Source organism: Triticum urartu, chromosome 5A (assembly GCF_056163025.1).
Source record: "Triticum urartu cultivar PI428250 chromosome 5A, HENAU_Tu73, whole genome shotgun sequence".
Classification (NCBI taxonomy): Eukaryota; Viridiplantae; Streptophyta; class Magnoliopsida; order Poales; family Poaceae; genus Triticum; species Triticum urartu.
The window spans coordinates 22,242,844-22,267,174 of NC_141877.1; the positions used below are offsets into that span (position 1 = coordinate 22,242,844).

The following is a 24,331-nucleotide window of genomic DNA, read 5'->3' on the forward strand; positions in this document are numbered from 1 at the left end:
AATATGAATGGGTTTGCAATAGTACTTATAGTAGTGATTTGCTTTGTTATACTAACGGATCTCACGAAGGTTTTGTTGAGTTTTGTGTGATTGAAGTTTTCAAGTTTTGGGTGAGATCACGATGGATGAAGGAATAAGGAGTAAGAAGAACCTAAGCTTGAGGATGCCCATGACATCCCAAGCTATTATCTAAAAGAGAAGCGGGCAACTAAGCTTGGGGATGCCCGAGTGGCATCCCCTCTTTCTTCTAACGACCATCAGTATTTTACATGGAGCTATATTTTTATTCGTCACATGTCATGAGTTTTGCTTGGAGTGTCTTGTATGATATGAGTATTTTCTTGTTTTGCTTTTTATTTTGTGTCGTCTATCCTTGCTAGACACACTTACTTGAGAGAGCCAAAATTATGCTATCACTTGTTAGAATTGCTCTCTATGCTTCACTTAAATCTTTATGAGCTATGCAATTGCTCTAGTGCTTCACTTATATCTTTTTTAGCACGGTGTGCTTTAGTATATTTGAATAAATGCTCTCATGCTTCACTTAGATTTATTTGAGAGTTATTAAGTTTTTTAAAAAATTCTCTCTTGCTTCACTTAAATTATTTTGAGAGAAGAAATTTTGTATGCTCATGTTCTTCACTTAGATTTGTTTGAGCTATCAAAAGCAACATATGAAATTAGTCCCAAAGTGATAGATATTCAAGAGGGATATAATAAAAACTTTCATGATTGTCATTGGACAAAATAAACTTGATTCTTTGCAATAGTGTTGCGATATGATGATATAATATGTGAGTCATGCTGATGAGTAATTATGCTTTAGTAAGAATATTGGTGTTAAGGTTTGTGATTCCCTATGCAAGCACGAAAGTCAATAGTTATGCAATGAAGTTACATCCTACTTGTGGTGCATTATTCGGTGTTAGTAATGCTTAATGCTCGCTTCTAAGATTTTTCGTTTCTTGGTTGGATACTTCTCAATCTTTTGCTAGCCTTCACTTGCACTAAGTATGATCACTACTTGTGCATCCAAAATCCTTAAACCCAGTTTTGCCATATGAGTACACTATACCTACCTATATGTGGTATTCTTTTGCCCTTCTAAGAAAATTTGTATGTGCCATCTCTAATTTTCAAAATAAATTTCTCTTCTATGTGCTCGTACCGCTCATGAAACGGTAGGGGGTGGCTAATATTTTTCCATACTAGATGTGTTATTCTCAAGATGAGTGTTTATTCACTTGTCATTGCAAGAGAGTAAGGCAAAGGTATTAGGGATGCCCAGTCCCAAAATAAAAAATGAATTTACTTTATGTTGTCAAATAATAAATTCCTCGGAAAGTGTTGGTATGGACGGCACCCTTGGATTCAGTTAGCCATGGAATGTGAAAGTATGCTGGAAAAAGGAATAAACGTTATTTCTATTTGGGAACCACCTATGATATATCTATCATGGAAAGTATTGGGAACTACTTGATCGTTTTCGTTGACAGGAAAAGCATGCCACCCAAAATGTTTTATCTCTATCTTTTTGCTTTGCACTCTGGCACCTCTACAAATCCCTACTTCCCTCCATGAAGGGCCTTTCTATTTACTTTATACTTGAGCATTGGGTGTAGCTAATATGCGAGTGTGTTTCATGAATGGATCAATGATTGAGCATAATAGGCTAGGGATAACTTGCTTCAATATTGATATTTTGAAAGACATGGTTGCTTGTTGATATGCTTGAGTATTGAAATCTTCATGTCAAAACTAGATTACTACTTTGAATCATATAATAGTCCAAATGTCCATGCTACAAAGAAAAGAATATGTGATGAACATGTTAGGCAGCATTCCACATAAAAATTTCTGTTTTTATCATTTACCTACTCAAGGACGAGCAGAATTAAGCTTGGGGGTGTTGATATGTCTCCAATGTATCTATAATTTTTGATTGCTCCATGCTATTATATTATCATTCTTGGATGTTTTACAACCATTTTAGAGCAACTTTATATCATTTTTTGGGACTAACCTATTGACATAGTACCCCGTGTCAGTTGCTGTTTTTTGCTTTTTTTTACTTCGCAGGAAATCAATACCAAATGGAGTCCAAACGCAGTGAATCTTTTTGGAGAATTTTTCTGGGCCAGAAGACACATGATGGCCCAAGGAAGTACCAGAGGGGTGCCCCGAGGGGCGCACAACCCACCTGGGCACGCCTGGGGGCCCAGGCGCGCCTTGGTGGGTTGTGCCCACCTCGATGGCCTCCCTCACCGCCTCTTTGCTCTATAAACACCCCAATATTCCAGAAACCCTAGGAGAGTCGACGAAAAACAATTACAGCCGCCGCAAGTTCCAGAAACCATAGATCCAATCTAGACACCATCACGGAGGGGTTCATCATCCTCATTGGTGCCTCTCCGATGATGCGTCAGTAGTTCATTGTGGACCTACAGGACCGTAGTTAGTAGCTAGATGACTTCCTCTCTCTCTCTTTTCATTCTCAATACAATGGTCTCTTGAAGATCTATTTGATGTAACTCTTTTTGCGGTGTGTTTGTTGGGATCCGATGAACTTTTGAGTTTATGATCAGATCTATGTTTTTATCCATGAAAGTTATTTGAGTCTTTTGATCTCTTATATGCATGATTACTTATAGCATCGTATTTCTTCTTTGAATCTTTGGTTTAGTTAGGCCAACTAGATCGATTTTTCTTGCCATGGGAAGAGGTGCTTTGTGATCGTTTTGATATTACGTTGCTCAATCCTAGTGACAGAAGGGGAAATGACACGTATGTATCGTTGCTATTAAGGATAAGAAGATGGGGTCTATTCCTACATGAATAGGTCTTGTCTACATCATGTCATTGTTCTTATTGCATTACTCCGTTTCTCCATGAACTTAATACACTAGATGCATGCTAGATAGAAGTCGATGTGTGGAGTAATAGTAGTAGATGCAGGCAGGAATCGGTCTACTAATCTTGGACATGATGCCTATATAATGATCATTGCCTGGATATCTTCATAATTATTTGAATTTCTATCAATTGCCCAACAGTAATTTGCAAGTATTTGTTCTTTGTGCGCAGGTACCGTTTAAGTAGTGTTGCGTGGTTCTCCTACTGGTTCGATAACCTTGGTCTCATCATTGATGGAAATCCTACCATAGTTGTGCTGCATCATCCCTTCCTCTTTGGGGAAATACCGACATAGTTCAAGCCGCATCAGCCACCTCCACCTACAATGTTTACATGGTGGACACCCCCGAAAAGAAGGGTGATGGCACCCCCGGAAAGAATGGCGATGGCACCCCTAGAAAGGATGGCGATAAACCTGGCGAGGAGCCACCCAAATGCCAACGTCAACGCAGGTGATCCAGGGGGAGGAAGGACAGGGAAATTAATACGGGCACCGGAGAAAACGATATCCAGGACAATATGGAGGACCTCAGCGACCGCGTCGCCCCCAAACGGCACCTCGGCGGTTCTGAAGGGCATGAGGACCAGGATAACCCCGAGGACCTCAATGACTCTAAGGACATCAACTACCTTCCACTCTCCGAACAGGAGGACATCCTCGGCCACAAGGATTTCATCATCCCCATGGACCTCTGGATCAGGAATGGTTGAAATGACAGCTCATAGCAACCGCCTGAAGCCTGAAGAAGAAGAAATAGTTAAAAGCCGAGCAGAATACCCTCAACGACAGGTGGACGATGGTCTTGGAAGAAGAAGAAGACTTCGACAATCAGCAGTAGGACCAAAACAAAAGCTACCCAAAACAGCGTATGTTGCCATAGTTCAACGACGAGGCCCTTGAGCCCATACCCCCAGACACACTCGGGGCAACCAGCCTGACCGCCCCCATCGAGGACGGGACAAGACGGTTGGAGACGACGACAACCCTCCTGTGCTCCTCGTCGGAGAGGCAAGGTGCCGGTACGGCCAGAGGATCCGCATGATCTGAGGCATGACTTAAACGCCAGAACAAGGTCCATTTAGGGATCTAGATGACACACGCCTGCTGGACGGGACAGATACCAAGCTTGGCGTGACATAAACGATAGAGCCCGGGAGCAGCATCGTGCTTGGATGACAACCGATCTCTGACATGACGTCGCCCAGGTCAGAGGCGCCGCACACCCAATGTGCTTTACAGATAAGGTGATGCAACACTAGTTCCCTGAAGGGTTTAAACCCGTAAACATGGAATAGTAATATGGAACAACTGACCCAGCTATGTGGATCGAAGATTTCCTTCTCCACATTCATATGGCTCGGGGAGATGACCTCCACGCCATCAAATATCTGCCGCTAAAGCTTAAAGGACCAGCAAGGCACTGGTTAAATAGCCTCCACGAAAACTCCATCGGGAGCTAGGAGGAGCTTGAGGACGCCTTCCGGGCTAGCTTTCAAGGCACCTATGTTCGGCCACCAGTTGCCGATGACTTGAGCCATGTTGTTCAACAACCCGAAGAGTCAGCCCCACAATTTTGTAATCAGTTCTTGTAAGAAGAATTAGATTGTTGATTGTCTGGATGCTAAGGAAATAGCCGCATTCAAGCATAGCATTTGGGATGAATGGCTGGCTTGCCAGTGCTACTTCTTGATCAGCTTGCGTTGGTTTTTCCCTTGAAGAGGAAAGGGTGATGCAGCAAAGTAGAGATAAGTATTTCCCTCAGTTAGGAACCAAGGTATCAATCCAGTAGGAGGAACACACAAGTCCCCAATGATTGCACCTACACAAACAAACAGATACTTGCACCCAACGCGAAAAAGGTGTTGTCAATCGCTTCACGGTTACTTGCAAGGATGGGATCTGATGGAGATAGGTATAAAAGATAAGTAAAAGTGAAAAATAAAGTAAAGGTAAATAAAATGCAGCAAGGTATTTTTTGTGTTTTTGGTTTTATAGATCTGAAAATAATATGATAAAAATAGACTCGGGAGCCATAGTTTTCACTAGAGGCTTCTCTCTTGAAAGAACGCATACGGTGGGTAAACAAATTACTGTTGAGCAATTGATAGAAAATCAAAAAGTTATGACGATATCCAAGGCAATGATGATGAATATAGGCATCACGTCTGTGACAAGTAGACTGACTCTTGCCTGCATTTACTACTACTACTACTACTACTCCACACATCGACTGCTATCCAACATGCATCTAGTGTATTAAGTTAACAGGAATGGAGTAACGCCTTAAGCAAGATGACATGGTATAGAGGGATAGATCCAATCAATATGAATAAACCCCACCTTATTATCCTTAGTGGAAACAATACAAATACGTGCATGTCCCCTTATGTCACTGGATATTGATACGTCTCCAACGTATCTATAATTTTTGATTGCTCCATGCTACTTTATCTACTGTTTTGGACTATATTGGGCTTTATTTTCCACTTTTATATTATTTTTGGGACTAACCTATTAACCGGAGGCCCAGCCTAGAATTGCTGTTTTTTGCCTATTTCAGTATTTTGAGGAAACAGAATATCAAACAGAGTCCAAACGGAATGAAGCCTTTGGGAACGTGATCTTCTCATCGAACGTGATCCAGGAGACTTGGACCTTACTCCAAGAAGTTTTCGGGGAGGTCACGAGGGTGGAGGGCGCCCCCCCCCTCCCCTGGGCGCGCCCCCCTGCCTCGTGGGCCCCTCGAAGCTCCACCGACGTGCTACTTCCTCCTATATATACCTACGTACCCCCATTAGACCAGAGACGGAGCCAAAAACCTAATTCCACCGCCGCAACTTCCTGTATCCACGAGATCCCATCTTGGGGCCTGTTCCGGAGCTCCGCCGGAGAGGGCATCCATCACGGAGGGCTTCTACATCAACACCATAGCCCTTCCGATGAAGTGTGAGTAGTTTACTTCAGACCTTTGGGTCCATAGCTAGTAGCTAGATGGCTTCTTCTCTCTTTTTGGATCTCAATACAATATTCTCCCCCTCTCTCGTGGAGATCTATTCGATGTAATCTTCTTTTTGCGGTGTGTTTGTTGAGACCGATGAATTGTGGGTTTATGATCCAACTTATCTATGAATAATATTTGAATCTTCTCTGAATTATTTTATGTATGATTGAGTTATCTTTGCAAGTCTCTTCGAATTATCCGTTTGGTTTGGCCAACTAGATTGGTAGTTCTTGCAATGGGAGAAGTGTTTAGCTTTGGGTTCAATCTTGCGGTGTCCTTACTCAGTGACAGAAAGAGTTGCAAGGCACGTGTTGTATTGTTGCCATCGAGGATAACAAGATGGGGTATTTATCATATTGCGTGAATTTATTCCTCTACATCATGTCATCTTGCTTAAGGCGTTACTCTGTTTTTAACTTAATACTCTAGATGCATGCTGGATAGCGGTCGATGAGTGGAGTAATAGTAGTAGATGCAGGCAGGAGTCGGTCTACTTGTCACGGACGTGATGCCTATATACATGATCATACCTAGATAACCTCATAACTATGCTCAATTCTATCAATTGCTCAACAGTAATTTGTTCACCCACCGTAGAATATCTATGCTCTTGAGAGAAGCCACTAGTGAAACCTATGGCCCCCGGGTCTATTCTCATCATATCAATCTCCATTACTTTATTTTACTTGTTTTGCTTTTACTTTTCACTTTGCATCTTTATACCAAAAATACCAAAAATATTATCTCTATCAGATCTCACTCTCGTAAGTGACCGTGAAGGGATTGACAACCCCTAAGCGTTGGTTGCGAGTTGCTACCGTTTTGTGCAGGTACGAGGGACTTGCGCGTGACCTCCTACTAGATTGATACCTTGGTTCTCAAAAAAATGAGGGAAATACTTACGCTACTGTGCTGCATCACCCCCTCCTCTTCGGGGAAAACCAACGCTAGCTCGAGACGTAGCAGATATGAGCACCGCAAGATTGAACCCAATACAAAGCACCTCTCCCATTGCAAGAAAAATCAATCTAGTTGGCCAAACCAAATCAATAGATCGGAGAGAAATGAAAAGCTATCTTATCATGCATAAAAGAGGTCAGAGAAGACTCAAATAATATTCATAGATAATCTGATCATAAATCCACAATTCATCGAATCTCAAAAACGCACCGCAAAAGAAGATTACATCGAATAGATCTCCAAGAACATCAGGGAGAACATTGTATTGAAGATCAAAAAGAGAGAAGAAGTCATCTAGCTACTAGTTATGGACCCGTAGGTCTTTGGTAAACTACTCACACATCATCAGAAGGACCGCAAGGTTGATGTAGAAGCCCTCCATGATCGAATCCCCCTCCGGCGGAGTGCTGGAAAAGACCCCAAGATGGGATCTCATGAGAATAGAGCTTTTTGTCACAAGAAAGTTATTTGTCCCTAGGGAAAGTATGATAACTACTAGAATTTTATATGAGGGAGAGGCATAAGCTAACATACTTTCTCTACTTTGATCATATGCACTTATGATTGGAACTCTAGCAAGCATCTGCAACTACTAAAGATCATTAAGGTAAAACCCAACCATAGCATTATAAGGTATCAAGTCCTCTTTACTCCCATACGCAAACAACCTACTTACCCGGGTCTGTGTTTCTATCACTCACGCCACCCACCATAAGAAAATCATGAACATATTGCAAACCTACAGCGGGGATCCCTCACGCTTGCCAGACATGGAAAGCACCATAGGACAGCACCAATAATAAAACATGCAACTCAAACCAATCACAATCATCAATCAACCCATAGGACAAAACGGATCTACTCAAACATCATAGGATAGCCACACATCATTGGGAAATAATATATAGCGTTGAGCACCATGTTCAAATAGATATTAAAGCGGGGAGAAGGGGTGTTACACCGCTGCATAGAGGGGGAGAGAGTTGGTGATGACGGCGGCAAAGTTGTTGGTGTAGATCGCCGTCACGATGATGGCCCCGGCGGTGTTCCGGCACCAGTAGGACAGAGGGGGAGAGAGCCCCCTCCTCCTTATTCTTCCTTGACATTCTCCCTAGATGGGAGAAGGGTTTCCCCTCTGATCCATGGCCTCCATGGCGGTGGAGGGTTGGGAGCCCCTCCGATATTGGATGTCTCTCTATGTTTCCTTGTGTTTCTGCGTTCCCAGATTCTGCCCTTTCATCGTTTCTTAAATTCCCAGAGATCCTTAATTTCAATTGGGCTGAGATTTTAACATGATTTGTATCCGAATATTAGCTTTCTTGCAGCCAAAGAAGCGCACCAACTGCCTTACGGGGTGTCCACAAGGGTCCAGGGCACGCCCTACCCCCTAGGGCGCGCCCCCACCTAGGCCCCTCGGGCATCGTCTCGCGTTGATTCTTTTTCCCAAAAATCACATATATTCCAGAAAAACTCTGTAAGTTTTTATCACATTTGGACTTCATTTGATATGGATTTTCTGTGAAACAAAAAACATGCAACAAATAAGAACTGGCACTGGGCACTAGATCAATATGTTAGTCTCAAAAATAGTATAAAAAGTTGTCAAAAGTATATGAAAGTTGTAGAATATTGGCATGAAACAATTAAAAATTATAGATACGACAGAGACGTATTAGCATCCCCAAGCTTAATTCCTGCTCGTCCTTGAGTAGGTAAATGATAAAAAAGATAATTTTTTATGTGAAATGCTACCTACGTTGGCATTTCCCCAAAGAGGAATGGATGATGCAGCACAATAACGGTAGGTATTTCCCTCAGTGATGAGACCAAGCTTATCGAACCAGTAGGAGAACCACGCAACACCATGTAAACAGCTCATGCACAGAAAGAACAAATACTTGCAACCCGGCGCAAGAGAGGGGTTGTCAATCCCTCACGAGTAAAAAAAGATAGGTAAAATTCTAGTAGATTGGATAAATAGATCTCGCGGGAATGCGAGATAAAATAAATAAACAAAAATTGCACCAAGGTATTTTTGTGTTTTTGGATTAATAGATCTGAAAATAAAAGCAAGTGAAAATAGATCGCGAAGGCAAATATAATAAAGAAGAGACCCAGGGTCGTAGATTTCACTAGTGGCTTCTCTCGAGAAAAATAGCATACGGCTGGTAAACAAATTACTATTGGGCAATTGATAGAACTTCAAATAATCATGACGATATCCAGACAATGATCATTATATAGGCATCATGTCCAAGATTAGTAGACCGACTCCTGCCTGCATTTACTACTATTACTCCACACATCAACCGCTATCCAGCATGCATCTAGTGTATTAAGTTCATGGAGAAACGAATTAATGCAATAAGAACAATGACATGATGTAGACAAGATCTATTTATGTAGAAATAGACCCCATCTTGTTATCCTTAATGGCAACAATCAATACGTGTCTTGATGCCCCTTCTGTCACTGGAAAAGAACAGCGCACGACCGAACCCATCACCAAGCACCTTTTCCCATTGCAAGATAAATAGATCAAATTGTCCAAACAAAACCCAAATATCGGAGAAGAAATACAAGGCTATAAGTAATCATGCATATAAGAGATCAAAAGACTCAAATAAATTTCATGGATAAAAACTTAGATCTGATCATAAACTCAAAGTTCATCGAATCCCAACAAACACACCGCAAAAAAGAGTTACATCAAACATAGATCTGATCATAAACTCAAAGTTCATCGAATCTCAACAAACACACCGCAAAAAAGAGTTACATCATATGGATCTCCAAGAGACCGTTGTATTGAGAATCAAAAGAGAGAGAGGAAGCCATCTAGCTACTAACTACGGACCCATAGGTCTACAATGAACTACTCACGCATCATCAGAGAGGCACCAATGAGGATGATGAACCCCTCTATGATGGTGTCTAGATTGGATCTGTGGTTTCTGGAACTTGCGGCGGCTGGAACTGATTTCCGTCGACTCCCCGAGGTTTCTCGAATATTGGGGTATTTATAGAGCAAAGAGACGGTGTGGGAGGCCACCGAGGTGGGCACAACCCACCAGGGCGCGCCTGGGCCTCCTGGCGTGCCCTGGTGTCTTGTGCTCACCTCGGGCTCCCTCTTCGGTACTTCTTTGGCCCATTGGATGTCTTCTGGTAAAGAAATCTTCAAAAAAGTATCGCTGCGTTTGGACTCCATTTGGTACTATTATTCTACAAAGTAAAAAACCAAGCAAAAAACAGCAACTAGCACTGGGCACTATGTGAATAGGTTAGTCCCAAAAAATGATATAAAGTTGCTATAAAATGATTGTAAAACATCCAAGAATGATAGTCTAGTTTTGACATGAAGATTTCAATACTCAAGCATATCAACAAGCAGCCATGTCTTTCAAAATATTAACGCTAAAGTAAGTTATCCCTGGCCCATTATGCTCAATTATTGATCCATTCATGAAACACACTCACATACTAGCTACACCCAATGCTCAAGTACGATCATAGTGCCCTTTAGTTGGTGCTTTATAAGAGAAAATGGAGACTCAAATAAAAATAAAAATTGCATAAAGTAAAAGAAAGGCCCTTCACAGAGGAAAGTCAGGATTTGTAAAGGTGCCAGAGCTCAAAGAGAAAAAGACAGGGATAAAACATTTTGGGTGGCATACTTTTCCTGTCAACGACAACGATCAAGTAGTTCCCAATATTTTCCATGCTAGATATATCATAGGCGGTTCCCAAACAAAAAATAAAGTTTATTCCTTTTTCCACCATACTTTCACATTTCACGGCTAATCGAATCCACGAGTACCGTCCATACCAACATTTTTCAAGGAATTTATTATTTGACAACATAAAGTAAATTCATTTTTTTTCATTTTGGGACCGGGCATCCCTAATACCTTTGTCTTATTCTCGTGCAATGACAAGTGAATAAACACTCATCTTAAGAATAACATTTTTAGCATGGAAATATATTAGCCATCCCCTGCCGTTTCATGAGCGGTACAAGCACACAAAAGAGAAATTTATTTTGAAAATTAGAGATGGCACATACAAATTTGCTTAGAACGGCACAGAAATACCGCATATAGGTAGGTATTGTGGACTCATGTGGCAAAACTCGGTTTAAGGATTTTGGGATGCACAAGTAGGGATCACACTTAGTGCAAGTGAAGGCTAGCAAAAGACTAGGAAGCATCCAACCAAGAAACGAATAATCTCATAAGCGAGCATTAAGCATAACTAACACCGAATAATGCATCACAAGTAGGATGTAATTTCATTGCATAACTATTGACTTTCGTGCTTGCATAGGGAATCACAAACCTTAACACCAATATTCTTACTAAAGCATAATTACTCATCAACATGACTCACATATTATATGAACGTATCGCAAAACTATTACAAGGAATCAAGTTTATTTTGTCCAATGATTTTCATGAAAGTTTTGATTATATCCCTCTTGAATATCTATCACTTTGGGACTAATTTCATATGTTGCTTTTGATAGCTCAAACAAATCTAAGTGAAGAACGTGAGCATAAAATTTTCCTCTCTCAAAATAATTCAAGTGAAGCATGAGAGCATTTCTTCAAAAATACTAAAGCACGCGCAGGAATCACCGGCTTCGCGAACCAGTTCCTTCCCTCCCCGGCATTCACGCCAGGTATGCAGCCTTCCTCAACCAAACCTTCAAGGGTCGCTTAGCCAAGTTCAACCACGCGTCCTCCGGACTATGTCCTGATTCCAATTGTAAATATTACTTAGCCTCGAAGGGCAACCGATCAAGTGTGAATACTGCCTTCGCCTGACAACTTTTGGCGAAAGGTCATAGCCGGTCACAAACACTAAACTGTTGGGCACGATTATATCGGGAAGCGACGAGGTATGCAACGCAGTAAAGGGACTCTTTGTATTACAGCAGCTTATAGAAGGAAAACCACCACCGTTTTCGTTGCATGCTTTCCCCTTCCTCTCTTGCCATTGATTTCCCAATCTACTGAGCTCCAGCGCCCTGAACCATCCTTCCTCAAGAATCCCCTCCTAACCACTTCCTCAATCCGACCATGGCTGGATCTGGTTCGAAAGGCAAGTGAGAGGCTTCTAGCATCACCAACAACGACATCAAGGATCTGAAGCGCGCCGGCTACCTCCCAGTCGATGTCATTCATCGGGCCCCGAAGGAGGTCCAGGTCATCCCCACGCCCCAGCCAGGCGAGAGGGTGGTGTCCGTCCCCCACTTCATCCGGGGGCTGGGCTTCCCGCTCCACACCTTCGTCAGGGGGCTGATGTTCTTCTACGGGCTAGATTTTCATGATCTCGCCCCGAACTCTTTTCTACATATGTCGGCTGGGGGTCGTCCACGGAGGTGGAGTCACTATAGAAACGCATCTCCAGCATGATAAAGGCGAACGCCAAGCTGACCAACGTGGTCTAGGTGATGCTCTGTCGCTGCCTCCTACCTTACCAACAACGGGCCGCTCCAATGTGGGCCAACAAGCCCAAGGACCCAGCCACCATGCTTCGCTTCTATGGTACCACCCATGACAAGATGTGGAAGGTGTTATCCATGACCCAGAAGGAGTGGTCGGTCAAGAAAGAAGATATCGGCCTTGATGCCGCACACCCTCCTAGGGAGGTAATGAGGTTTTACTCTTTATGCTCAGGTATTTGCCTTTTAACAAGGAACCTAACTCTTTCCTCCCCGCATTTGCAGAGCTGGCTAAACAAAGTCGTGAAAATCGACAGCTCAGCACTGCTGCCCGAAGACCCCAGGTTGGCCCTGCTAGAGGAAATGCTAGCCGTGGCACCGTACAAGGCGACGGAGTAGAAAGAGAAGAAGAAGGTCGAGAAGAGGGAGGCCCGAGAAGGCCTCCGCCCAAGGGGACCTCCGGACACCAAGTCCGGGGAAACCCAATCCCCCTCTGCTCAAGAGGGGGAGCAGGAAGAGGACGGGGAGGAGAGCGACTCCTCCGGAACAAGAAAGAGGGCGGCGTCAGATGACGCGGAGGAGGATCTACCTCCTCCTGCCCCGAAGAAACAATGCAGGGCCAAAGTAGTCATCTTCGACGATAGCTCAGACTCCATAGAGGAGTCCGAGGCTTCCGAAGAGGTTCCTCCAAGGAACCCCAGGGTCAAGCCCCCTGCCCAAAGGTACGAATCCAAAGACTGCCCGGGCGCAAACTTTAAGTTTTATTACTAATCATATGAATGTCTTTCATATTACAGCCCACCACCCGACCTCCCTACCGATCAAGCCTCGGAGGGGGACTCCCCGCCAGCCGAGTTGGCGGAGAGCGGGATCGCATCACGCTCCACGCCTACAAATTTAATTCTCGGTTAGCTAATAAGAACTACTCCCTCTGTTTCTAAATATAAGTCTTTTTAGATATTTGAATGAGGACTATATTCGAAGCAAAATGAATGAATATATTCTAAAATATGTCTATAGATCCGTATGTAGTCTTTATTGAAATCTCTAAAAAAAAGACTTATATTTAGAAACAGAGGGAATATGTGCACCATAAGAATAAGTATCAACTCCCATAAAAATCTGAGTTGCTGATGATGGTATGTCTGCCATTGTTGATTTACAACCATCGGATCTGCATCTAACAAACTTTAGGCAATCTGTGGCAATTTTGCAAAAAGGCACCCACACTCGGTACACATTTTTAGATAACCCCCTATCTCTGATCTAAGGAAAAGCTTCAGGTGGGTAGCGTTAGAATCGATTTGCCGTGGCGGCCGCTGTCGGCGGCAGTTGGTGTCGGCGACGTCTGCCCCACGCGCCTCTCCACCCTGTTGACCACTACTATCACGGCTTCCCCGCCTCCCCGTTGTCTGCCCCACTCCCTTCCCCATTTCCTCCGACCCGACCATGGCAAGTACGACACCGACGTGGTCCGTCGGCCGACACGTCTCCTGCTTTCTCCTCTCCTTTCTCCTCTATCACGCGCTCGCAGCAGTCCGACTACCCACCATCAGCACCACATCCACGTCATCCTCGTCGTCCCATCCGCATCCTCCCACTTATCCTCCGATGACGACCAACGCAACTTCGCCTCCGGCGCCGTCTGTGCCCCAACGCCCCTCCTTCCTCATCCATTTCCTGTTGCAGCAGCCCCATGTCACCCCCTCCTCGTCGTCGTCTCCTCCGACGCCGGCCTCCACAAACAGCACCGTCTACGTGCTGCTCATCCTCGGCAACATTACCGCCACCTACTACTAGCAAGAAGCAGATTTATTGTGATTTGTGTTTCTCCTCAAGCATATCTTTTGCTTCTAGAGCAGGCTTTTTTGCCTTTGTTTTTCCAGCTGCCGTTTAATCCCTTAAACATATCTTGCCCGGTCTCAAGCTGGTCTTGTGAAGCACTATTTTTTCTTCGAAACCAGGCTTTATTTCCTTTTTTCTATCTGTTATTTAGTGTAAAATCTTCATGATGAATGTAAACGACTGAGCTTGGTTCTTCTAAAATATCCTCTCTCTTTTGGATAGGAGTTGTGAAATCATCTGTTTTTGTGTCTTGATGGAGGTGAGTGGCTTTCATTGTTTGAAATAACAAATGCTTTGTTTGCGCTCTACTCTTATGGAAGAGCTGCTCTACTCTTATGGAAGAGCTCGTGCTTTGTTTCTAAGAGTTGACCCAATTACCAGTATTGCGAGGAACTCGCAGAAATACAAGTGAGAAGTGACTTAATAGTTTCTGTCGTGAAAATATTATCAGACTATAACGGATTTGATAGTGTCATATTCAGTATGTTTTCCTTTAGCCAGAGATAAAGATATGTGATGTACATGCGGAGTCTGATTAGAGTTATTTTGCATGAATCAAGGGAAAGATTTGGTCCGATAAACACCCTCAAATGTGTAAATATCAAATCAATCACTAAGTGAGGCAATTTGGCTCTGTTGATTTAGGGAGCCTGGATTTTATTTTATTTGAAAAGGGCATTTAGAAATTTCAAGACAATTGATTTTTTTCTCAGGTATAATTGTTCCTCACGAATATGTAAAATTCCTAAATACTACGATGACATGTTTGCCTAAAAACAACAAAAAAATCCCGCTAGATCCGATTGGCTGATCCGGAGGCCAGGTAAGAGCAGAATGAATCTACAACGACATGGTTGGTGGATTTGGATGTTAGCCGGATCCTACAGATTCCCTTAAGCCACCACGGATTTGACGATTCTGTAGCCTGGCATAGCAATAGTAATGGAATTTTTTCGGTAAGATCGGCATACCATTGTGAATGGAAACATCAGTTCAGCTCAAGATCTTTGTCGGCAATAACAGGACCATCAATGTCAAATCTAGTTTGGACAATCCTATGAAAGCTCAAAGTCCCGGGAAAAGTGAAAATATTCGGCTGGAGGGCCCTTCATGGATTAATCCCAAACATGCACGTTGGTACTGATGGAAGTTGTCCGATTTGCCATCAAGGGGCTGAAGACATCCATCATCTCTTATTTAGTTGTGGCAGAGCGGTGGAAATGTGGAGGTTACTGGGAATTTATGACACAATTGCAGAAGCCCGTCTTGTGGATCGATCAGGCTCCGCTGTTCTGGAGTACATACTCCGGCTCCCACCTTCAAAGTTACCACACATGCCGAACATTGGGATAAGCAAAGGGATTATTACAGCATGCTGGTATCTATGGTGGCTCAGAAGAAGGCAAACACATAATGAGACAGTACCCCCAATGAGCAGAAATGCTATTGCAGTACAGGCAATTTGCAGAGAGCTTCTTCAGGCACGTATGGGACTACACCTGGGGAGCAATGTTGGAAAAAACCACCTTCAGGAATAGTCAAGATAAACGTGGATGCATCTTTCCATGAGAATGAAGGGAAAGGAGCAACGGGGGCTGTGATCAGAGATAGCCATGGTTCTTTCATTGCGGCATCATGTACATTAATCCTGCATATGATAGATGCTAACATGGTGGAAACAATGGCAATGAAAAATGGCCTTCAGTTGGCGGAGTCTTTGGGATATACCTCAATTCAGATTGAAGCTGACACCATTCAAGTTGTTAATGCATGCTCAGGCCAGGAGAGGATATGGAGTGAATCTACAGCTATTTTTGCAGACTGCTTCATTTTAGCAGGTATGATCGGGAATATGGAGTTTGTGCACTGTCGACGGGAAGCAAACGGTGTTGCCCACCTCTTAGCCAAACATTCATATGATAATGATATATCTAGTAATTGGGTTGAGGAACCCCCAGATTTTCTTGTAAACGCTCTTGTGAACGATGTAATGATATTGCCGAATCAATAAAGCTAGCCATGATGGCATTCCCTCAAAAAAAAACTTTGTTGTGGTTCAAGAGGTTTTGTGATGACCAAGGGGATTGAGTTTGAGTCGTTGACTGAGGCCTTGTTCGGTTAGCCCCTCCCCCGCCGAACCCCATGGTTTCGGCCCAACCGGGATTCAACCCGGGCTGCTCTATGAACGTGTTCGGTTAAACCCGATCGGGGCTACATCCCCGCCCAATCCCTCCCAAACCACGTGGTGCTTCCCGGGATATACTCCTCGCCCCTCTACCCGTGGAATCAGTACGCCGGAAGAAAAAAATTGAGCTCTCTCTCCCCGAGTCCTCAAGCTCTCTCTCTCTCTCTCTCTCTTCCGTGATTTGAGGCGGCGGTGCAGCCATACGGAGGCCGCGATGGCAGCATACTTCCCCACCCCTCCCTCCTCTTCCTTCCCCTCTCCTCCCCAACTTCTTGGGTTATTAGATTCGGACCTGGCGTTGACCGGGGGCAACGATTCATATATATGAATTAGAAAGAGAGTAACCGAACAAGTCGGGGATTCATGTGGATGAGGAATAGCTGGGGTTGGGTGACAAGTCGGGGATCACCCAATCCCCAGGAGGTTAGAAACAACCACGGCAACCGAACAAGGCCTAGGGTGTTGATAGGGGGGGGGGGGGGGGGCTGTGCCTGTGCGGGTGTCCGTTTGCAGTGAGACAAGTGTCCCTCCCCGTTGTGAAACTATGAATGTGTTTTAAACATACAATTGTTTCTCCCGTTGCAATGGGCATTATGCTAGTTTACCATTAAATTCATCTCTTGTCATGCCAACAAACAGTTCATCATTTGGTTCTGGTCTCTGTCGGATCTCACGGGATTCGGTCAATGCTGGTCTTCGGTGGATTTGTTTGGATCCTATCTTCGTTTGGGTGTTTAAGCTTCTGATCTTCGACTTTCTTCATTGATGATTGTTGCTACTCTCGTGCGTTGGTCCTATGGGGCCTTTGCACGCCGACTGCCCGACCGTCTACTACAAAAAGGTTTGTCCAGCCCCAATGAGGAAGGGATGATTACGGCGGCGCGCCTTCGGCTCGTTTCAATGCTTGTAGTCGTCGCTAGGTGGTCTACAGACATGGTCGTAATTTTTATTACCTCTATTGTTCTTTGTACTGCCATGATTAAAGATGAATAGATTGGAAGTTTCTCGAAAAAAAAAACAGTAGCACAACAGGTTCATCATTTGACTAGTCTATAGACATCGAGTGCATCCGCATATTTTCCCTCCCCATAGTAACAACAGCACACGTTCTAAAAGTAGGATGCAATTTCTTTGTATAAGATTGTATCATAGCAAAAAATGAATAAAGAGTGGGAGCAAAAGACGTGAAGTGCGTACTAGCCATCAGTGATATGGAACTGTCCCCTTCGCTCAGCTGATGCACCAGTACACCTCAAAAAAAAAAAAACTGATGCACCAGTGGGTAGAAAATGCCAGTAACTAATCCAACATCTGTGCATAGGAAATGGATAAATGAATTACCGATGTAAACACTACAGTCAGCATTCCAACGAAATGCATCTGTAATTAACTGACTTGACAGGCTTGTATTCAATCGAATTCGTTTTTCAAAGTAATGCTATAGGATAGGTTGTGTATCCAAACTTGGGGAAAAAATTCTGGTTCAGGAACCTGGATGGGCGCTCCGTCGCTCTATATTTCTCTGTGAACTTAGAGATTTCAAAGGAACCAATCTTGTAAACTGCTCCTTCGCAAATTCTATTATCAAAGATGTGCATTCTTTTTTCAGTAATTGCTCCCTCTATTGTGCCATCCTACTAAGGCAGATGGTAAGGATAGATCAGAAAGCATGAACAATTGTGCGAGTCTTACCTTGGAGTCTACCATGACGAAGTTCTGACCATATAATTCAGTTGTATCATCGCTCCAATATTCCCATATCCTAGTGATTCGAACAGTTAATTTATCCTTGTATGAAAAATGAGTTGGTCATCCATCAGCTAGGCCCTAAAACATGTAAACAAAGCATTAGCTATACGAAGCGTCTGGATCTAATAACTTTAATAGTTTTACAATACATAATGAGATGTTGAATATTCTTTGGTTGTGAATGTAGAAATGCTGATGCCATTAAGAAAATGTAAATTAAATTACGTGAATGAGTTGGACCGAGGCTAGCACATCAAAAATCCTTCTGTGGCTTGTAGAAAAAATGGTTCAAAGAAGAATAACAAAATTCAGTAAAAAAATGTCCAATTTTGCTACAGAAAGAGAAACATGCTGGCAAAAAGCACACAGATCAAAGAATCAAGAGGAGCAGGTGCAGCCCGATAAAAAAACAATCCGAAGGAAGCGCGGATAAGGCGATTCCACCAGCAGTAACAGTACGGCCTTTGGCTTCAATAAGAACAGATGTTCCATGGAGGCAGAGCTATGCGCCACCATGCACGCGTGCATGATGATGTTGTGTGCGGCTGTGCATTGTGATCTTTATCAACTAAAACCATCTTAATAGTTCTCACACTCCCAGCAACTTAGTTATATGGCCCATCCGTTCTTCAAGATGAACACGACACACAGAGTGGGGGACCGGTCGTTGGGGTTGTCCTGCACACGCAAAAGTCCTAATTGGATCAAAAGCTATAGAAATAGAAACATAAAAAAGATGCTTAGTTCTTGTAGACATATTAACAAACAAAAGAGGGCATGAAATAGCAACATCAAAGAATACAATACATGTGTATTTTTGTCAAGATTTCTCCGCACTGAACCTGACACCACACAAACATTTTCTCAAGTAACCAACCAATCAGTTGAAGATAAAACATAAAACTGCAGCAGGACACAAAACCATCTCTATTGCAGACACAGAAGGGGGGATGGGAGCAGCCGTACCTAAGCGCGAAGAGAACGCCACACTGGGTGGACGGCTGCTAGCATGAGGTAGGAGAAGGCCACGCCTGCGTGAGGGAAAGCCGTGATCGATCCCGCCATCGCAGGGATCGTCACCTCATCTCCGTGGTTGGCCCTTGTTTGTTGTCCATGTGAGAGAGATAGCGAGAGGAGGCATCGGGTTTGCTGGTGTGCACCCCCGTGGCCCAGCCAAAGCAAAGGAGGGGAGATGGCGGAGGGGGAGAAGAACACGGCGGCGGCATGGGCCGCCAGCTGCGGCAGCGGAGTAGGACGGCTGCTCCCCTTTCCCCCCAGTCCCTCTTTTGTTCTCTCTCTCTGTATCTGGAAGATAGAGGAAGAAACCGATGGTCTTTCAGCGGTAAATCAAGCAGGAGCGGTAAAAAAAGAAAAAAAAAACGCAAACGTGTCAGCCAGAAAGGAGCCCTCGGGCAACACTTGAAACGCACAGCGTGTGGGCTAGCTTAGCCCCCTTCATTTCTCTATATATTTAGTAGCTACAATGTACACCAATCTAGGTTGCCTCTCCTAGGCTATATAGGCTATTGTGAAAAATGAATAAAAGCTAGGCAATGAATTCACTTCGAAAATACACATCAGAAGAATAAACTTTCCAAACACTTCTTAAACATGCAACAACAGATATATGTGTAAGATAATTTCCAGAAGTGGCCCCGAAAGATAGATGGCAGCTCTTCCAAAAGGTGCATTGAAATTTAAAGCCACGCATAAGATAAGAAAAACAAAGAATACTGAGGATATATCAGGTCATGTCAGTGAGGATTAATTACCTCTTCTGTGCAATTTACAGAAGAACCTAATAAAAAGTTGTCATTATGCCTATAAAGCTCCCCTAATCTGGATATCCCAATACTGTCAGGTGAGATCTAATACAAGGCGCTGGGTGGAGGGTGGCTGCCTGCCAGTGCCTAGGCCGCAAAGGTAGTAGTTATCCTTTTGGATCCGGGGAAAAGAACAGCAGGTTCAGCACCAATTGAAAGCCAAAATGATGGCTTCCACGGGCAAAAACAACAATGATGTAACATATATGAATACATGATGATGTACTATCTACTTGTAAATTACTGAAAATATAAAAACAGCAGCAGTTCAGATTCATACCCACTCTTGAACCTTAACTTATTTCTCTTGGCTTCTTGCTGTCCTGCATTCTCTTGAATCATTGCATCCAAACTTATTTTTCTTGGCTTCTTGATGTATTTCATACAGCTGTTCGCAGTAACAGAGATCAGAGACGGTAAGTCGATTATAACTGAATAAATGAACAACCTGAGACAAGGGAAGAGTAGGAACTCATCTCATGGCTAGAAAAAAGCAGCTTTGCAAATTTCCAGTGATCATCAGAAGTCCGCAAATGACAAATCACAACAAGTAGAGAATAACAAAGTTTTTATTTCCCTGACTTCTCTCAAGTCATAAATGAGACACAGCCACACACACACATCAGCCACAAGACATTTATTAAGTTACAGAGTACCACACATAATAAAACAGACACGTTATTGAAACCTAAACACTTGATAACTGATAACTTGACAACATGATGCCATCACACGGCTTCCTGAATCATCAACCCTTTGTCTTTGTGTCGTTGGAAAACAACCTTCTCCTCCTGGACATAGTCCTTCGCGGCTTAGGGCCTACGCAATGCCGTTGCACTCCAGCTCGCCTACATGCGCCTAGGCGAGCGTCTTATTAAGCCTTCTTGAACCAGTCCTATTTATTCAACGACAGTTTCATCATTGTAAGATTGGGTGTAATCCACACAGGAGCAGGCCAGTTGGACCAAAGCTGAGGAAACACAAGGCTTTCCCAGCTATTATTATCCAAGCGAAGTAGCCCTATATCGCGACGATTATCCTTATGCACAGTTATGTACTCATCATCGTCAGTAAAGTAGAGACGATTTTCCTTGAGAGCAGGGCATTCTTTAGTGCTGAGACAGAGTGACTGGTTATGACCAAGGAACAGCACATGGCCGTGCAAGCAATCAATTTCCACAAGCTTCTTGGCAGCAACATCAACTTCATGTATTTTAATTCCCTTGGTGTGCAGCTTAAGTGATGAAATATCATCCTGATAACCACTATACACTTTCAACCTCCAAACAAGCAGCAAACCACCCCATGGAGCTTCAAGAATGTATGCTTCCTGAATTTCTAAATCGTCATCATCCACACCCATGATAGTGTTCATTGTAACAGCAGGCCCACTAAGATCAAAGGTGTGAACTTCTCCCAATAGAATCGCTGCATACAGTAGCCCATCCTTGTAGGTGCAGTCAAAATAATCAGTGTGAGGTGGCAGCCAGGTCCACTTATCGTCCCCTACCCTTGCAAAGGATAGCTGACCAAACGGCAAGTGGATGAGCACCACTATGTAGCTCCCTGTGGGTGTATCATAAAACAAAAGAGCCTTCTGATGGAAGAATTCCCGCAGGGCAGCTGGAGCAATTATCATTGGAGGGCAGATAACTTGCTTTGCCGTGTGCTTTGAGTATGCATACTTGTGGACAGCACCCGAGTCATCACAAATGGGCTTCACATGCTGCATCGTGGTCACTGAAGGAAGAGCAATCTGTTGACCAGTGATCGGATTGACGAGGTGCATTTCAGATCTCTCATCGACGGTGACCAGCAAGCCGAGAGAGGACCCAATCAGAAACCTAGTGTGGAGAGGCGGCTCCGGGAGAGTTAGGCTGTAAACCCTCTTCTCCACGAGGCTGTAGAGACTCGCAACATTGTCGCTGGAAGATTCAGAGGTGTAGAACAGGCACGGCGTCTGGGGCTGCTTGTGCTTGCCGAGTGTGCGCAGGGAGGTGTAGGCAGAGCGCCAAAAGGTGCAGACAGCGCCGGCACGTATGAGGTCAGGGATCTCAAGGGTGGCAAAGATGCGCATCAAGATGTCCTCTGGTAGCTCCGGGAGTGTAGCCTCTATCAGTAGTGGTGGTGTCTTGAGAATATTCAGTGAGCTGGGAGGAGAGAGACCCAGCAGCTGAGGTAAAACTCGGAAGACCAGGGAGCGCAAATCCAAATTTGTGGTGTGTATAGGGAGCCCCCAGAAGTTGAATATCGTGTCTACACTACTAGGGTCTTCCATGGGATTATAGTATGTCATGGAAGACGAACTGCTTCTGCTGCAATGCTTGCAAAATAGCAACTTGGGTGGAGCAGGAAGAGACTTGTGGCTATATTTATAGGTGACCAACCGAGGCTGCTTCACCCCTGATTCGAATAGGTGAGGCAGATCCGAGTAGGCAAAGGAAATCAACAGAGGTTGATTGCCTGGGGCTTGTGGAATCAGAACATGGATCAACTCCGGAAAAGATTCCGACTTTTTGCTGTTGTTTGCGGAGGAAAGATGGGACCTGTTTGCTTCTCCGAGATCTGCTCCGGTTCCGGGAAGGGGGGGAGAAGGAGCACTAACCGGACAGGAGCAGACTCGGTATGGCCTGGGGAGGAGGAGGAGGAGCCCATCCACAGAGCGCCGCCGGCTCATCACAGTCACAGGAGGGGAGGATTCAGCGGCGAGGTGGCCAGCCGGTGGTTCCATCCCTATCGACATTGACGGAGTGTCCTTGCTCGATCTTACTCGATTTGTAGTAGGGTTTGGGAGAGGATAAAAGGGGACCGGGACGGGAGTGAGGGCTGAGGAGGAAGAAGAGGATGCAGTATTAGACATAGATTTTTTTTCTAAGACAGGTCGTTTGGCCAAATGTGATGGCTCATGAGATTGCTATAATAGCATCTCCACCCGTTGGCCCCATACCTGGCCAAACGGGCCGGCCCGGCACGGCATGGCCCGACCCATCGTAATCGTGCCTGGCCCGGCACGGCCCGCCAGGGCACGATTACTATACGGGCCGTGCCGTGCCGGCCCGCGTGCTGCGCCCCCAGGCCCAGGCACGGCCCAGTTAGTAAACGGGCCGGCGCGTTGGCCCATTTAGCACGGTGGGCCGCGTATTTTTAACCTGTTATTTGACGCACTGAGCGTTTTTTAGCCTATTTTTACATGTTGGGCCATATATAGATGTATAAAAAAATAAAAAATATATAATCGGGCCGTGCCGTGCCGGCCTGCGTGCCCAGCCTCCAGGCCCAAGCACGGCCCAGGGCGTGCCGCGTGCCGGGCCCGGCCCGTTTAGACCGTGCCGTGCCTGGCCCAAGGCAGGCCGTGCCGGCGTGCTCACGGGCCGGCCCGAAAAACCCGGCCCATTTGGCCAGCTATAGTTAGCCCTCCAGAGGGCGCCTAAAATCGTCGTCTGGAGGTGAGCCGGCGCAAAAAATCGGCCTGAGGGCGAGCTAGTCCTCAGCCGTCGCCCCAGGGGCCGCCCCCAGGCTCGTTCAAAAAAGAAAACGTTCAGCGAAGTTCTGCTAAACACGTCTAAATTTCGGCAAACTTTGGCATATATTCATAGCAAACTTAAACATGTTCGCGGATTCATATTACATAGCAAATATATATCTAATTAAAAAAGGAACTGGCTGAACGCGGAGTAGTCACCGTCGTCGTCGCCATCCTCACCGTCGTCGTCATTGTCGGCCTTCTCCTGCTTGACGCGGGCGTCCCTGCTGGACCCCTGCTATAATGCCCTCGATGCGGCTATATCTCCCACGTGTCGAAGCACGACTTAGAGGCATAACCGCATTGAAAGCAATGTCGTAAGTGAGGTAATCTTCACACAACCCATGTAATACATAAGGGAAAAGAGACATAGTTGGCTTACACTCGCCACTTCACACAAATACATGAATAAAGCATTAGAACATCCAAATACAATCAAGGTCCGACTACGGAACCAAAATAAAAAAAGAACCCCAAATGCGACAAGGTCCCCGATCGACCCCAACTGGGTCCCACTACTGATCAACTGGAAGCGGAACAACATAAAGGACAAGATCTTCATCGAGCTCCTCCTTGAGCTTGGATGCGTCACCTGCACGGACTCATCGGCACCTGCAAGCTGGTTTTGAAAGTATCTGTGAGTCACAGGGACTCAGCAATCTCGCACCCTCGCGATCAAGACTATTTAAGCTTATGGGTAAGGTAAAGGTATGAGGTGGAGCTGCAGCAAGCGACTAGCATATATGATGGCTAACATACGCAAAAGAGAGCGAGAAGAGAAAGCAAAGCATGATCGAGAAACTATGATCAAAAAGTGATCCTAGAACAACCTACGTCAAACATAACTCCAACACCGTGTTCACTTCCCGGACTCCGCCGGAAAGAGAC

General features: G+C 44.6%; 1 protein-coding gene across 1 annotated transcript; it reads right to left on the minus strand.

The window, feature by feature from the left end:
* Nucleotides 1-20,471: 20,471 nt before the first annotated feature.
* On the minus strand, nucleotides 20,472-22,816 carry LOC125507084 (F-box protein At5g25290-like). The gene has a single exon (XM_048671778.2). The coding sequence runs from the start codon at nucleotides 22,778-22,780 to the stop codon at nucleotides 20,816-20,818; it is 1,965 nt and encodes a 654-aa protein (XP_048527735.2). The 5' UTR covers nucleotides 22,781-22,816; the 3' UTR covers nucleotides 20,472-20,815.
* Nucleotides 22,817-24,331: the final 1,515 nt, after the last annotated feature.